The 17,834-nt window shown below is 42.2% G+C and overlaps 1 protein-coding gene across 3 annotated transcripts in view; it reads left to right on the top strand.

Annotated features, from left to right (window-relative positions):
- Window positions 1–17,834, top strand: part of ankrd52b (ankyrin repeat domain 52b) — a 65,808-nt gene that overhangs the window by 13,252 nt on the left and 34,722 nt on the right. For all 3 annotated transcript variants that reach the window (XM_080783448.1, XM_080783447.1, XM_080783449.1), the window contains 5 exons: window positions 1,517–1,587; window positions 2,348–2,548; window positions 3,570–3,657; window positions 5,818–5,960; window positions 17,479–17,691. In XM_080783448.1, coding sequence (XP_080639574.1) covers window positions 1,517–1,587; window positions 2,348–2,548; window positions 3,570–3,657; window positions 5,818–5,960; window positions 17,479–17,691 — 716 coding nt within the window. The remainder of the gene's footprint in view (window positions 1–1,516; window positions 1,588–2,347; window positions 2,549–3,569; window positions 3,658–5,817; window positions 5,961–17,478; window positions 17,692–17,834) is intronic.

The following is a 17,834-nucleotide window of genomic DNA, read 5'->3' as shown; positions in this document are numbered from 1 at the left end:
CGGACGACCCAATTAAGCTTTACCTACACTTGTTTACAAGAGGGTCCACCATGTTCAATTCATCAAAACATTTAGAGACGTACAAATAGACAGTATTTGTTAAATAGTTAAAGAACAGAACAGGAATTAATCATAAAAGGATGAATGCAGGAATCAGTTAGTGGCTCTTAGGGCCGATTCATACTCCTATTTTACCGCTGTTTCGGTGCTGTAGTGCCGAAATGATTTCGGCTCGTCAGAAACTTTCAGTATCACCGAGACGACTTTATGACGGTCTCCGCCCCCCCCCGAACCTCAAATGACGTCACATTGTAGGCTCTACAGAGCCAAATGACGTCACATTGTAGACTCTACAGAGCCAAATGACGTCACATTGTAGGCTCTACAGAGCCAAATGACGTCACATTAAAGGCTCTACAGAGCCAAATGACGTCACATTGTAGGCTCTACAGAGCCAAATGACGTCACATTGTAGGCTCTACAGCGCCGAACAGACTTTTATTCGGCTCTAAAATAGGAGTATGAATCGGCCCTTAGTTGGGTGCTCTTTAGGCGATACAGGTAGAATTATATATAAACAAAGAAAAGGTATCTTTCCTTCAAGTTCTACTGCTTAATTCCCAAAGGTGTAAATTGCAGACTTGCAAAGAAAATAAAAGGAATCCAGGGCTGCACTCCGTCTTTGGTGAAAAAAAAGATTCATATAATTTATTGATGAGCAAAGCAAATAAATATAAACAGCTGGACCTACGGCGCCTTTTCGACCAAAAGGTCAGCCAGGGTCGTCTATCTACCATCTGGGCTAATTAGTCACCCTTAAATACAGCCAGATGGTGGGTGTGATCCAATCATTATTATTTCATTGGCATATAAATTATTTAATTTTCTATAGTAGCTAGTTACGCAGTTTTGTAACGGTGAAGATAATGGCCTCATTGTTGCTTTCTCTCTCTCTCTCTCTCTCTCTCTCTCTCTCTCTCTCTCTCTCTCTTTTATGTAGACAGCACTATAATTGCATTGTATGTAGTCATAGTACAGATGTATCGCACAGTAGTATAGATGTATAGTTTACATGTATAGTTTCATTATATAGATATTCCACTGTTACTTTCTTAGGTTACGCATGTTTCATGATAAATGTTTTATGTGACGTATTCCCATGCTTTTTTGTTCTTGCTTAATGTAAGTCGCTCTGGATTAAGAGCGTCTGATAAATGCCTAAATTGTAAATTGTCTCTCTCTCTCTCTCTCTCTCTCTCTCTCTCTGTCTCTCTGTCTCTCTCTCGCTCTCTCTCTGTCTCTCTGTCTCTCTGTCTCTCTCTCTCTCTCTGTCTCTCTGTCTCTCTGTCTCTCTGTCTCTCTGTCTCTCTGTCTCTCTCTCTCTCTGTCTCTCTGTCTCTCTGTCTCTCTGTCTCTCTCTCTCTCTGTCTCTCTGTCTCTCTGTCTCTTCTCTCTCTCTCTCTCTCTCTCTCTCTCTCTCTCTCTCTCTCTCTCTCTCTCTCTCTCTCTCTCTCAGGTGCCAGTGTCAATGCTAAGGACCAATCCCAGCTGACTCCCCTCCATCGGGCAGCTGCCTCCCGGAACGAGGTAATTAATTAATTAATTGCACATGGTGAAATTAATTAACCCATTCTGACCTGAGATCAGATTCATACGAGGTTTCCACTGGACACACACTGGTCTGATTAACCCATTCTGACCTGAGATCAGATTCTAAAAATGTCATTCGACTCTCGATTTTTCAAAAATAGCAGACCTACAAGCTCGTAGCGCGCCACTCGGTGGCGTGCTATGAGCTTGTAGATCTGCTATTTTTCAATAGCTAAAGCATAACATGATGCTAATACCAAAATGGGTTCCCGTTCAGAATGGGTTAACTACTAATCCATTGAAATCTGTGTCATTTTTAGATGCTAATCAAAAATAGCAGCTATTACAAGCTGCTATTTTTGAACATTTTCAAAAACAAATGTTGAAAGTGTATTGATGCTTTTTACTTTAGCCCGGGTGAACGGGCCATGAAATCTGCTCTAGGAGACTGTGTGTGAACTTTGTGTTTTTTCTAACCGCTAACGGTGTAAAGGGGCTGTTAGTGATCTCAGTGTAGCCTCGGTCCCAGGCTTACTTATCTGCCAAAAGAAAAGCCTGGTCACAACCAGGGGGGCAGTCAGACAGATATTTATTTTTGAAGCCACTATGGAAAAAAAATAAAAATAAAAATATATATATATATATATTTCTATGTCTCTACCTCTTCCAGAAGGCTGAGGGGCTGCTGGTGAGGCAGGGCGCGGAGGTCATATATATACTGTATATATTTATATATATATTTCTATGTCTCTTCCAGAAGGCTGTGGGGCTGCTGGTGAGGCAGGGCGCGGAGGTGAACACGAGGGACAAGTTCTGGAACACTCCGTTGCACGCGGCGGCCTCCAACTGGGCCACGTCGTGCGCCGAGGCCCTCATACCCCACCTGACCAGCGTGAACGCTGCCGATAGGTCGGGTCGGACGGCGCTGCATCACGCCGCGCTCAGCGGCCACGCCGAGGTGACGTATGACGCTAACCCGTTCTGACCTGAGATCAGATTCTAAAAAATGTCCCTTTGAAAATGACAGTTTTCTGAAAAAGCTATGTTTCTATGTCAGTCGATTTTTCAAAAATAGCAGATCTACAAGCTCGGCGCGCTATGAGCTTGTAGATCTGCTATTTTTCAATAGCTAAAGCATAACGTAATGCTAACACCAAAAGGGGTTCCCGTTCAGAATGGGTTAAGGCCTGACGGCGAAATTTATAAAAAAATGTCTTCTAAATCCTGGCAGTTTTCTGAAATACCTCATGTTTCTATATATCAGTGGTGCTCAATATTTCATGTCAATAACCCCAAAAATTATATGTAATTGGCCGCCGACCCCCCCCCCATCTGAACATATGTTATTCCAGGAACCCTCCCAGAAGCAAAGATTTGAGTTAAAAACGTTTGCTGTGAAAGAATATATATTCAAAGATTTGCGCCACATTTTCAAGATTTTTAAAAAATTGGAGATCTACAAGCTCGTGCCACGCTATGAGCTTGTAGATCTGCTATAAGCAAATTAGCAGATATACTCAAAATCATAATGCGTAATACACCAAAAGGGGTTCCCGACCCGTCCATAATTGGTTGACAAAGTACCATCATTAGGTCGGTTATATAGTCTTTCTAAACCGGGCTTTAATTAAATTCCTATTTACTCCATTGATGCATCAGTTAGAACATTTGTTTAACCCATTCTGAACGGGAACCCGTTTTGGTGTTGGCATCATGTTATGCTTTAGCTATTGAAAAATAGCAGATCTACAAGCTCATAGCGCGCCACCGAGTGGCGCGCTACGAGCTTGTAGGTCTGCTATTTTTGAAAAATCGAAGAACGACTGACATTTTTAGAATCTGATCTCAGGTCAGAATGGGTTCATCAGACCAGTGTGTGTCCAGTGGAAACCTGGTATGAATCTGATCTCAGGTCAGAATGGGTTAATGTTAAAGCCAGGTTTATGTCATTGTTTTTACCCTGCTGTTTGTCTATACAGATGGTGAAGCTGCTTCTCAGCAAAGGGGCCAACCTGAATGCCAGCGATAAGAAGGAGAGACAGCCAATCCACTGGGCTGCGTACCTCGGTAAGTCAAAGTCACACACGTCACAGCAGTGAAATTTGTTCTCCAACATTTGACCCATCTCTCTTGGAGCGGTGAGCTGCAGCCAAGGAGCGGTGAGCTGCAGCGTGCGCCGCGCTCGGGAATCATTTGATTAGTAGATTTGACCCCCAATCCAACCCCATTGATGCTGAGTGCCAAGCAGGGAGGCATTGGGTCCCATTTTTACAGTCTTTGGTATATGACCCGGCCGGGGATCGAACCCCCGAACCTCCCAGTCTCAGGGCGGACACTCTAACCACAAGGCCACTGTCTGTGAAGGGCGATACTTCACAACCAATCATGTATATCGTAATTGTCACGAAGAAAGTGCTTTTAAGTCACCTTTCTTTTTGCCTTATTGAAATTCCCAACCGTTCTGATACATGGTTGAGAATAAGACCGTACAGTATAAATCAACAGTTTTAGGCACTATATAAATAAATGCAGGCAACAAGATTGCCTAAGTCACTTTCCTGAAAACGTTAAAAATGTGACTTAGGCAATTATGCCATGGGGCTATAGAGACATTTTTGAATATTAGACATTGTAACTTGTGTGTTGTTTTTTCCCTTGTTATTATTACTGTGGGAGAGTGCAATCATCCAAATCCGCTAAGCAACTCAAAGCAATGGTGATTGAATATGAATACCAACCATTTTTGCCATTTTGGCACAATTCTTTGGGGGAGTATAATTGCAGCGTCAATGCAAACAGCCATGTCGATGCAAAGATGGCTTACCAGGAGGATCTCCTATCTTTAGCCCAGCCTTACTTACTGCTGTTTGGACAGTCTCTGCATGCACGCTGCCAAGTAGATTATGTGTACAGTACGCTGCTTAAGACCGCAGGGATTTAACCCATTCTGACCTGAGATCAGATTCTAAAAATGTCTTCTATACAACATCCTGACAGTCGTTCTTCGATTTCTTTTCAAAAATAGCCAGATCTACAAGCTCATAGCGCGCCACTCGGTGGCGCGCTATGAGCTTGTAGATCTGGCTATTTTTTCAATAGCTAAAGCATAGCATGATGCTAACGCCAAAAGGGGGTTCCCGCCCAGAATGGCTTAAGGAAACGGGGACAGCTGTTCACTGTCACTCCCCCGTGCATCTCTCTGGGAGCAGTAATTATGTGTCCTACTAAGTAGGTAATGTAATACTTTAAGCCCAAATACTACTACAGGTATTTACTATCTTGTGTCATGATGCTATAGATGCATAATCACGCGGGATGGATGGATGGATGGATGGATGGATGGATGTGGGTGGGCATGCTAAACATGCTCTTCTGTTTATAATCTAAACACTGACACCTTTAAAAAGGGGGGGGGGGGGGGGGGTGTATAATGGGGGGGAGAGGGCAGGCCCCCATGACGATTATAAAAACATTTTGTTTCGTCTCTGGTTCAGGGTTCAGGCCATGTCTTTCCGGCACCTTTCCCAGGCTCCTATTTTGAGGGAATCCCGGGAATGATTGTGTTAATTAATGGGTTAAAGTTGTAATGCCAAAGGTGTTTCCTGCCGTTTGCTGCCTATGTTTTCTTGCATTTGTATGAACATTTTAAACGTATTTCCAAGACTATTAAATGGAGGCCTCCTCCTCTTAAAACACTTTCTGTACATAGGACGCCTAGAAACGTCATAGGGATTGGAACCGAGAGGTGCCTTCGACGTCTGTGGACGTCCTAGCGACGTCCAAACGACACGGGCGAGATAAGAATATTCAGAATTTTTCCTATTTTTATTTTTTTTGGCATTTCGCTTTTCGCTTGCCGTATGCTAACGCTCTGTGCAACTATTAGCTTGTCATTGACTCCCATGTTAGCGCGGCGGAAAGAATGACTCGTATCTCCTCATCCAGGGCGCTCTCCGTGGTGTTGAATGGATCGATATGCTGGCGCTTCATTTCTGCTCCTCATCCGTCTCTCCCGCAAAATATGAACGCTTTTTGGAGCGTATATAAATATATTAAGATGATCAAGGGATTGTGAGGTCACTTTGTCAAGTCAACTTTTTTAAGAAAGTGTTTCCGGTTCATGGCTTTCAGAGTAAAAGCGATCAGACAACTCTGGCACCCCGGAGCTTCTATTTTGATGCACTTCCGGCACCAATTGTCTTCCTACGCACACACGTCTCTCCTCAGGACACGTGGACGTCATGAAGCTGCTAGTGTCTCACGGTGCTGACGTCATGGTGAAGGACAAACACGGCTACACCGGCCTCCACGCCGCGGCAGCCAGCGGCGAGTTGGAAGCCGTCAAGTACCTCCTGAAGCTGGGGGTGGAGGTAACGTGGCGCCTGCTCCCTGTTCCCTACTCCTATACTCCCTGCTCCCTACTCCCTACTCCCTACTCCCTGCTCCCTGCTCCCTGCTCCCTACTCCCTACTCCCTGCTCCCTGCTCCCTGCTCCCTACTCCCTACTCCCTACTCCCTACTCCCTACTCTCTACTCCCTACTCCTATACTCCCTACTCCCTACGTGGATTCCATATGTCATTTTCTGTCTAGGCCTGACCTGTCGAATATATAGCGTGTCACTCTGTGGCGCGCTATGAGCTTGTAGATCAACACATGCTGTGGGCTGCTAGGGCTTCTGGGAAATTGAGGCCAATGCAAGTGGACGGGGGGTTTGTCGGGGGGGGGGGGGGGGGGAGAGGGGGTTTGATCTTGTGCCTCACCACATCATGGCTGCTGGTGCTGATTATCATAACAAACGGACGGATCATTTTTCGCTGGATTTTCACGGATCAAAAGCCCAAATACTTCAGCATATAATTATGCTCTAAACAAGGTAATAAAACAATCTCTGCAGCGTAGAATATTTGATAAAAAATGTTATGGAGTCAAACTGTTAATATTACCTACTGTACCGATATGAGCGGTGACATTTTAAATGTTATGGAGTCATACTGTTAATATTACCTACTGTACCGATATGAGCGGTGACATTTTAAATGTTATGGAGTCAAACTGTTAATATTACCTACTGTACCGATATGAGCGGTGACATTTTAAATGTTATGGAGTCAAACTGTTAATATTACCTACTGTACCGATATGAGCGGTGACATTTTAAATGTTATGGAGTCAAACTGTTAATATTACCTACTGTACCGATATGAGCGGTGACATTTTAAATGTTATGGAGTCAAACTGTTAATATTACCTACTGTACCGATATGAGCGGTGACATTTTAAATGTTATGGAGTCAAACTGTTAATATTACCTACTGTACCGATATGAGCGGTGACATTTTAAATGTTATGGAGTGAAACTGTTAATATTACCTATACCGATATGAGCGGTGACATTTTAAATGTTATGGAGTCAAACTGTTAATATTACCTACTGTACCGATATGAGCGGTGACATTTTAAATGTTATGGAGTCAAACTGTTAATATTACCTACTGTACCGATATGAGCGGTGACATTTTAAATGTTATGGAGTCAAACTGTTAATATTACCTACTGTACCGATATGAGCGGTGACATTTTAAATGTTATGGAGTCAAACTGTTAATATTACCTACTGTACCGATATGAGCGGTGACATTTTAAATGTTATGGAGTCAAACTGTTAATATTACCTATACCGATATGAGCGGTGACATTTTAAATGTTATGGAGTCAAACTGTTAATATTACCTACTGTACCGATATGAGCGGTGACATTTTAAATGTTATGGAGTCAAACTGTTAATATTACCTACTGTACCGATATGAGCGGTGACATTTTAAATGTTATGGAGTCAAACTGTTAATATTACCTACTGTACCGATATGAGCGGTGACATTTTAAATGCAGCGTAGTGGCAGAGACGGAGAAAACGGCCACAGACAAACCGTCCTATACGCCCACTGCTTTGGAAACTAAAATCACCATTCCAATATGCCCTAAAGTACTTTTTATTCTTATATATATATATATTTTTTTTTTAACTAAATAGTTTCCACAGAGTTTTAGACATTACATTACATTTAATCAATGGCTTTAATCCATTCTGACCTGAGATCAGATTAATACGAGGTTTCCACTGGACACACACTGGTCTGATTAACCCATTCTGACCTGAGATCAGATTCATACGAGGTTTCCACTGGACACACAATGGTCTGATTAACCCATTCTGACCTGAGATCAGATTCTAAAAATGTCAGTCGTTTAATAAAAAATAGCAGATCTACAAGCTCGTAGCGCGCCACCGAGTGGCGCGCTACGAGCTTGTAGATCTGCTATTTTTCAATGGCTAAATCATAACGTAATGCTAACACCAAAAGGGGTTCCCGACCCAAAATGGCTTTAATATAGTATATAGTATTTACAGTAAAGAGCGTGCTATGATTCAGTAGTTTATAGATGGAAAATTGTCTTGTGTAGCCTGCAGGCCGATTGGAGATGTCTGCATACTGATGTGTCTGTCTGCTGATTAAATACCTTATTTACAGTTTTGTAAAAAAAAAAGCACAGAGGTACGGTTATTATACAGCAACGCTAAAAGGATGACACAAAAAGCCCTGAGTGCTTGTTTTCCATTGTGGTCCTAGACGTGCGTGTTCAGTTCACCGTGTGTTCTCTGTGTGTTACTGTAGATACAGTGTGATCTCTAGCCATGCGTTGCACATGCAAATATAATCTGCAAACGTCACCCCCCCCCAAAGGACAATAGAGTTCAGTGTTTGAGTTTCAGTCAGTGTTTGGTTTTTAAAAATACACTCAACAGTAACCTCTCTGTCCAGGAACCATGACGTGTTTTTTCTCACGATGGTCCTCAGACCTCGTGAATGGTTACATTGAGGACTATTTCCCACCACAACGCTCGCCAACTGCACTGTGCAGTATATCTTTTGCTGCAGAAGGATGCACTCATGGATGAGATTTCCTGCTGTACAATGTTATTAACACTTTCTTAAGTGTGTGTGTGTGTGTGGTTCTTAAATGTTGACACGTATGTGTGTGGTTCTTAAATGTTGACACGTATGCGTGTGGTTCTTAAATGTTGACACGAATGTGTGTGGTTCTTAAATGTTGACACGTGTGTGTGTGGTTCTTAAATGTTGACACGTGTGTGTGTGTGTTTCTTATATGTTGACGTGTGTGTAACTTTACTTATAATTGGCTGTTGATGGTGGCGTGATTAAGATATGTTTCAATGTCGGGTGGGTAAAAGGTTATGTATACAGTATGTATACACGTTATGTATGTAATCTGAAACCTATCTTAATTAGGTCATCAGTCGATTATTACCAGGCCTACCTGCAGCTGTTCGTACCCAAACAGACCAGCTTATTGTGAATATTGCATATCGTCTTTAATCGATAAAAGTAGTTATCATGAATCATGTATAAACTAAGAACGTAACAGTGGAGTATCTATGTCAACTATACATACTATACTATATTTATATATTATACATGTGTACATGTATAATATGCATGTGTAAAGTGCTATGACTACGTAAAATGCAATTCTAGTGCTGTCTACGTAACGAGCTATAAGTCTGTCTAAAATACTATCCAAGTCGACATAAAATGCTATCTAAGGGGCTAGGGCAAGTGCTACGGGTGGTCCCTAATGAACCAGGGACCACCCTGACTGAGAATCAACCTGGGGACCACCAGGGGGAAATTAACCTTCCATATTAAAATCATGTTGCGATTGTAACTTACTGTATGTACAGTATGAGCGAGCAGACACATGCAATGAATTATGGGCACATTTCCGTATCATGGTGACTCAACCAGGCGATCCGGTAACTGACAACATCGACATGTCACCACGTCATTTACTGCATTGTTTCTCAACTTGTGGTCAATACAATGAATTAAAATAGACAAATCTTCACTTTTCCTACATTACTATAAATGCATGGTCAGGGGACCACATGCAATACCTTCACGGGACCACCAGTGGTCCACGGACCACCTGTTGAGAACCCATGCTCTCCAGGCCGCTCGACTCGGCCATTGTATGGCGTCATCTGACGATAAAAATACATCTTGTATCTTTCACAGTCTTGATATTAATCAGTAAAACATGCAATAATAAGACAACAATACTTTTCAATGTGTTTATTGACAGGGTGAATATGAGCATTATGGAGGGTTCTTTAACATAATGCTAACTCACAACATTTTCACGTCAAGGACCCCAAAATGGTCTATTTGTCTGTGGACCCCCCTGTCTCTGCCAATAGACCAATAGATTTGTATTGTTAAAATGTTTCAACAGGATTTAAACTTTCAGATTTCTTTCTTTCTTTAAAAAAAAAATCATCTTGAAAATGAATCACAACGTATTGCATTGCAACATGTTGTGAATCATCGATTTCCGAAGAGTCGAAATATAAAATGGGGTTAAATGTTCCTAGTTTAACTAGAATAGACCAGAACACTGTATAAAGTAATGGTACCAGTAGCAGACAGTGTTACATAGAATAGACCAGAACACTGTATAAAGTAATGGTACCAGTAGCAGACAGTGTTACATAGAATAGACCAGAACACTGTATAAAGTAATGGTACCAGTAGCACAGGGGTTCTAAGCCTGTGGGTCGCCAAATTATTTTTATTTATCTTTACAGCTGAATGGCTGTAAAAGAGATAAGCAGAGTTTACATACTGTAGTACACAGATAGTACATGCATAAACTTTCCCTAATGATCATATCTGGTTTCAGTATTTATTCATGATGTATTTTCACTATATTATTATGGTTATTGTAGCGGTCAATTTGTATTGGGGGTGGGGAGGGAGGGGAGGGGGGGCGGGGGCGGGGGTCACGAGACATTGCCAAAGCACTTCTGGGGGTCCCCGGGCCAAAAACGTTGAGAACCCCTGGTGTAGCAGACAGTGTTACATAGCATAGACCAGAACACTGTATAAAGGTACCAGACTACCAGTAGCAGACAGTGTTACATAGCATAGACCAGGACACCACTGAACACACTGTGGTTGTTCCCGTCATCATAGAGTCTTTGCCCTGCAAATAAACCCATGTAAACCCTGTCCCCCTTCACCAGCTCCACCATCATTCCGTTAGTTACCAGTGCATGACCTCCATGATTGTATCCACAGTTAGCTAAGATGCTCTGCCCATTCTTATAGATGCGGACGCAGAAAGTCTCCCCTGTCAGGTTAGTTAGAGCAAATGTGAAGTGATAGAGTCCTTTGACCGGCGCAGAGAAGACCCCTGAAAGACATGAGAGAGCACATTCAATTGAAGGACCAGTTCACCACTTTTCAACCTTCAATCTTCATAATATAATTGGTCCTGATAAAATGCCACCATTTGTTTCTGCTCTGTGTCTCATGGTGGGAGGGATGTGGGCAGTTCAGAAAACCGTCCACCAGACCAGTGACATCATCGATGGGGAATCCAAGCTATAATACTAATAGAAACTAATAGAGAAGTTGAAAAGTGGTGACCGTACTTAAAATAATGTAAAAATGTATATGGTATTTGTAGTTTACTTGAGTATTTGTAGTTTACTTGAGTGTTTTCAATATCCAATATCCACTACATCTCTGATCCAAATATTGCACTTTTTAATCCACTGCATTTACTAACAGTTATTAGTTACTTTGTAGATTTTGATTATTACAAAACATCAGCCCTATACATTTTGTCCATTTGAAAATAGCCAATTTGAAACCTTTAAATTGCACATATTCTGCATAATGAGTACTTTTATTTTTACTACTTTAAGTGCATTTGTACTTTTACTCAAGTACATTTTGAATTCTGCTTTTTCTGGGCTTTTACTTGTAACAGAGTAGTTCTATTTAGCAGAATTGATACTTTTACTTAAGTAAAACACTTTTGAGTACACCACTGGTAATGAGTTGGTGAGTGCTAATCTGTAACTGTAATCACCACCTTACTGTAGATGGATTGTAGTTTAATCACCACCTACCTGTAGATGGATTGTAGTTTAATCACCACCTTACCTGTAGATGGATTGTAGTTTAATCACCACCTTACCTGTAGATGGATTGTAGTTTAATCACCACCTTACCTGTAGATGGATTGTAGTTTAATCACCACCTACCTGTAGATGGATTGTAGTTTAATCACCACCTACCTGTAGATGGATTGTAGTTTAATCACCACCTACCTGTAGATGGATTGTAGTTTAATCACCACCTACCTGTAGATGGATTGTAGTTTAATCACCACCTACCTGTAGATGGATTGTAGTTTAATCACCACCTACCTGTAGATGGATTGTAGTTTAATCACCACCTTACCTGTAGATGGATTGCAGTTTAATCACCACCTACCTGTAGATGGATTGTAGTTTAATCACCACCTACCTGTAGATGGATTGTAGTTTAATCACCACCTACCTGTAGATGGATTGTAGTTTAATCACCACCTTACCTGTAGATGGATTGTAGTTTAATCACCACCTACCTGTAGATGGATTGTAGTTTAATCACCACCTACCTGTAGATGGATTGTAGTTTAATCACCACCTTACCTGTAGATGGATTGTAGGCGTTGCCAACATTACTGTGGACTCTCTTGTAGACCAGAGTGGTGTCGGAACCGAACGTTCCAGTTGGTCCACCCAAACCGACACCGAAGGCCACCTTTGGTTTGTCTGTCGAGGAGCATTTATCAAATTGTTTGAAATAATAATAATAATAACAGCGGTGGATTACAGACGTACGGTCGTACTGTACCAGTGTTGTTTTTGGCAGCACATTTTAGTTTTAGTCATTAGTCTCTTGAATAGTTTTCATTTAGTTTTAGTCACATTTTAGTCACCTGGAATGATTTAGCGTTAGTCTAGTTTTAGTCGGCTAAATCTACAGTTGATTTAGTCGACTAAAATGTATTTTGGCGGGCCTTGATGTCGTCGCAATGACTGTTTTTACACTTGCTGAAAATAGCCGATCTACAAGCTCACAAGTGTGAGCTTGTAGATCGGCTATTTTCAGCATGCAACCAAGTGTAAAATGACTTGTACTGGATCTCTCGTCCACTATAGTCCCTTCCTAACATTTTAATCTATAGTTTTTAGCTGTTGACGAAATCGTCAGTATATTTAGTCTTAGTTTTAGTCATCATAGCTTAGTTTTCATTTAGTTTCCATTTAGTTTTCGTCAGTGAAAAAAGGTAGTCGACGAACATTTTTCGTCTTAGTTTTTGTCGATAAAAACAACACTGGTACACGCACAGAGACGAACAGAGACTTGGTGCATTTATAGATAGATAGTTAGTAATAGTATTATAAAGTATTATAAAGTATTATAAAGCATACTTACTCCACAGTTGGTGCACTTGGCCTTCGGCGGCGGTCAGCCTGGTTTCTATGGTGGTCAGCTGAGCAAGATGAGCTGAAATCAGTACATCAGCATTAAGTCATTTCTGACCTGAGATCAGATTCTAAAAATGTCTTCTACATCCTGACGGTTTTCTGAGAAAGCTATATGTCTTCTACGTCAGTCGTTGATTTTGATTTTTCAAAAATAGCAGACCTCGAGTGGCGCGCTACGAGCTTGTAGATCTGCTATTTTTCCATATCTAAATCATAACATAATGAAAAACCAAAGGGGGTTCCCGCCCCAAAATGAGTTAAGTCAATCATACAATCATTATAAATCATATAAATGCAGTTTCAGTGTTTAGTGTGTAAAGCTTTCCAATATGGATTATAATAGGCATCAACCTTCAACTTGGACCTCACTGGTGCCGAGTCTGGTTTGGAGGTCTGCAACATGGACCTCACTGGTACCGAGTCTGGTTTGGAGGTCTGCAACTTGGACCTCACTGGTACCGAGTCTGGTTTGGAGGTCTGCAACATGGACCTCACTGGTGCCGAGTCTGGTTTGGAGGTCTGCAACTTGGACCTCACTGGTGCCGAGTCTGGTTTGGAGGTCTGCAACTTGGACCTCACTGGTGCCGAGTCTGGTTTGGAGGTCTGCAACATGGACCTGGAGGTCTTTCACGAGGCTCTCGCTAGTGCTCAGTTTGGCAGCCATTACTGAAAAAGATCAAAAGAGCAACATTATGTTAAACTATGAAACATTTCAAACACTTTCCAGCCTGTAAAGTAAACCTTTACAGACTTCTTCCCTCCAGCTCCATTGTGACCACGTATGCTGACCTGTCATGAACATCCTCTGTTCCTTGGCTTCTTCCTCCATGCTCCTCATCTTCTCCTGTTGCACCACCACCATGTCTCGAAGCTGAAACAGCGCCCCCCAGAGTTCAGGTGTGAAGAGGGAACCTGGTGGTTCGGCATCATCTCTCTGTCTCTCGCTGAGCGGTCCGCTCTCCCCCGGAGTAGCCCCGACCGCCCCAGACAGACAGGACAGTAAAACAAGCAGAAACACACAGCCTTTCATCCTGAAGCCGAGTCACTGTGATACCGTGCGGCTGCTTCTTATATCCTCTCCCTGCTCGTCCACCAACACTAGACAACGCGTCACCGTGCCCACAGTGGAAAGTTAGTGTACGGGACAGTAGACGGTGTCAAGGACCCACCTGAGAACGGCAACATGTGCTCTGATAAGATCTGGCAACTTTTGTATATCATGGTTCTGAAAAGAGTGGATGTGAATATGTTTAATGTACTCAGCTGTCGTTTTAAAGTAATTGCACCATGAGTTTAAATTGTGCTTTGAGATATTATATAACTGAAATTATCAATTAAAACGTCTGTGCGGAGGGAACATATAAAAGGACAACTTTATTAGGGGGGGGGGGGGGGGGGAGAAGAAGAAAATAAAATAATTATAAGCAATAAAAGTAACATACAAGTAACATGTCAAGGCTGGTCTAAGATCAGATCATGTACAGTAGATCCTGCATATTCTGCTATCTTAATGTTGTTATGTTGTACTTTAGGCTACATTCAGTTAAAACACAGCTATTCAAACTGGCACGAACGCCCGCCCGCCCACAGGCCTAAGATTTCATGATTCTTGATTGTACAACAAGAGTATAATTCTTGCATTCTCAGTCCCTAGACATTGCAACAAGATGTACACTACAGCCACACAAATAGGAATAAAATCACAACAGAAACACTGAATAAAGTAGTATTTTTTTTATATATATATATTTTTTTTTATCCCACGATTTTGTAACCCATTTTTCACCCCTGTGTCAATCATCTAATCATTAGATGATTGACACATTAGAATTATTCTAATGTGATCCTGGGCTCTACACACCCTCCACCAACCTAGTCCCCATATATGGGGGACAAGGGGAGAGCAACGGACTTGAACTCATGCTTCCTTCATGCCCGAGTGTCCAAGTTGCTCCTTTACACCTGACAGGGGGGAGTTTCCCTGGTTGGACGTAGCGCGTGGAAGGAACACGTTATTCCAACCAGTTCCTTTCCCCTCCATCAGGCGCCACCAGCTGGCCAGAGGTTTTTAAATAAAGTAGTATACTAAAAAAAGTTACAGTAGCCTATACAGTAGCCTGTGTGTGTGTGTGTGTGTTTAGTACAGCTGCATAACTCAATTATACCGTCTGACCATGCAAAGTTGCGAAACAGAGTGCACTAAATTAAATGACCTGGTTATGATGATGATGACACGTCAATGTTTCACACGAAAAAAGTACAAAAACATGCACATCCAACCCAAACTTGGGCAGGTGGTGCCGAGCGGCGAGTATAGTATGCGCTCGGAGACACACACTGTGGGCTCCGATGCTGTGACAAGTGGCTTTATTTGCACAAATAGGTGACTGATAACTGACACGTCAATGTTGTCATTCACTGGAAAGTTGGATGTCAAGAACTTCCACAGTCGTACGGGAAAGTGTACCCCCCCCCCCCCCCCCCCCCCCCCCCCCCGATTGACTGGTTGAGTCACCATTATTAGGAAAGAATACTGGACTACTCGCCCCGGTGCGTGCCCGGAATTTTCCCCAGTGAGGGGGATAACTTTGTAATAATGCTATTGGCTGTTTGTATTCTTTTTGGAAAAATATAAAAAGATACTGCTGTGGAAAGGCTATATTATTTGACTTATATTGACCCTATAAACAATTTAGTGTTATTTAGTATATGTAAGGTTTTGCCCCCTCAAATGGTACCTCGTCAGATAATCCCCCACATATCCTATACAACAACTTCTGTGAACAGACTTCACTGTAGTAGCTTTTCATAAATTATATTTGTACTTAGGCTGTTCTGCTGTCATGAAAGTTTATAGTTAGAGAAATTCAAAGTCCAGCCGTCTGCTGTCCTCTGCCTCTCCCACCCCTCACTGGGGAAAATTCTGGGAGGAAAACAGAAACGGGGCGAGTAGTCTTGTTACCTTAGGAAATGTGCCCATATAACCAATATAATAACAAACCAGTGGTCCCCAGGTTGATTATCAGTCAGGGTGGTGGTGGTCCCTGGTTCATAATCAGTTGAAAACCCCATGCTATAGACTAGAGTCAATGTGGTTAAAAACCCCGTTGTCTTTCCTCAGGACCTGGAGTGACTCTTCCAGTCCTGTGCACTCGCGATGCCGCGATGATGATCTGCTATTTTTTTTTATTTTTTATATCATTATATTTCTTATCCCACAATTTTGTAACCCATTTTTCACCCCTGTGTCAATCATCTAATGTGACCCTATGGGCTCTACACACCCTCCACCAACCTATAGTCCCCATATATGGGGGACAAGGGAAGAGCAACGGGCTTGAACTCATGCTTCCTTCAAAGTTTCTCCTTTACAGTTACAGTACACTGCTATTTTTCAATAGCTAAAGTATAAAATAACGTTTCATGTGGTTAAAAGCTACAGTACTGTGACTACAATGTACAGTATGTAACCTAGGCAAGGCAAGGCAAGGCAATTTTATTTATATACAGTAGCACCTTTCATACTCAAAGTGCTTTACAGAATATAAACAAACGGGGTGCAACAGTGCACTTTAAAATGAATACAGATAATAGATACAATTACATTACATTACAACAGATACTCCCACCTTTAATAGAAACACAGTTAATTGGGATATATGCAATGTTAAATAAATACGTTTTTAAATTTGACTTAAAAACGGCTATGGTTGGGGATTTTCTAATGTAACCTGGAATGCTATTCCAGGTTTGTGTGGTGCATAATGGTGGAATGCTGCTTCACCATGTTTTGTTCCAGCTATGGGGTGAACTATCAGTAGGCCAGCCTCAGATGACCTCAGGGTTCTGGAGGGTTCATATGGCTATTTAGATACCATACCCTGATGGAAAATGTCTTCCTATGTTCAATAGTACTTTCAATACTATAGTTTACTAATTACTTTTACTGTCTTGTACTGTCTGTCTTTGTTTTGTTTTACTTGTCCTGTTCTGACCTTGATTGGGGGGAGGGGGGTATTTACATGTCGGATACAGTAAAATGTACATGCATGTACAGTATGTTTATTCATTGCTGCATCAAGTGTTTTAAAATAAATCTCACCCGTGTGAACTGAGTGGTGCAACTCCCCTCCCCCCCCCCTCCTCTCTCTCCCTCTCTCTCTTCCTCTTATTATGCTTTAGCTATTGAAAAATAGCAGATCTACAAGCTCGTAGCGCGCCACCGAGTAGCGCGCTACGAGCTTGTAGATCTGCTATTTTTGACAAATCGAAGAACGACTGACATAGAAACGTAGCTTTTTCAGGAAAACTGTCAGGATGTAGAAGAACATTTATAGAATCTGATCTCAGGTCAGAATGGGTCAATGCGTTTTAAACCCATGGTCCTTAATGCGGTTAAAAGCTCCAGTGACACAGATGCGCTCCAGGTCTTAATGCGTTTTAAATGTGCCCCCCCCCCCCCCCCCCTCCCGTTGCAGATAGACGAGCCCAACGGCTTCGGGAACACGGCGCTGCACATGGCGTGCTACACGGGCCAGGACGCCGTGGCGTGTGAGCTGGTGAACCGCGGCGCCAACGTCAGCCAGGCCAACGGGCAGGGCTACACGCCGGTGCACCTGGCCGCCATCTCCACCAACGGAGCGCTGTGTCTGGAGCTGCTGGTCAACAACGGAGCCGATGTTAGCACACAGGTAAAGAATGGGATAAACACCCCCCCCCCCCCCATCCACTAACCACTTAGAATGACACTTAGTAAAACCAAGTAGGCTATCATTTATTCCATGAAGCTACTTGTAGCGCTTTTAATTGCTAAATGCACTGTAAAGCAGTATAA

This window comes from Protomyctophum bolini (genome assembly GCF_963924005.1).
Source record: "Protomyctophum bolini genome assembly, chromosome: 2".
NCBI lineage: Eukaryota > Metazoa > Chordata > Actinopteri > Myctophiformes > Myctophidae > Protomyctophum > Protomyctophum bolini.
Note: the sequence above shows the minus strand (reverse complement) of the source record. Positions and strands in the feature narration are given on the sequence as shown.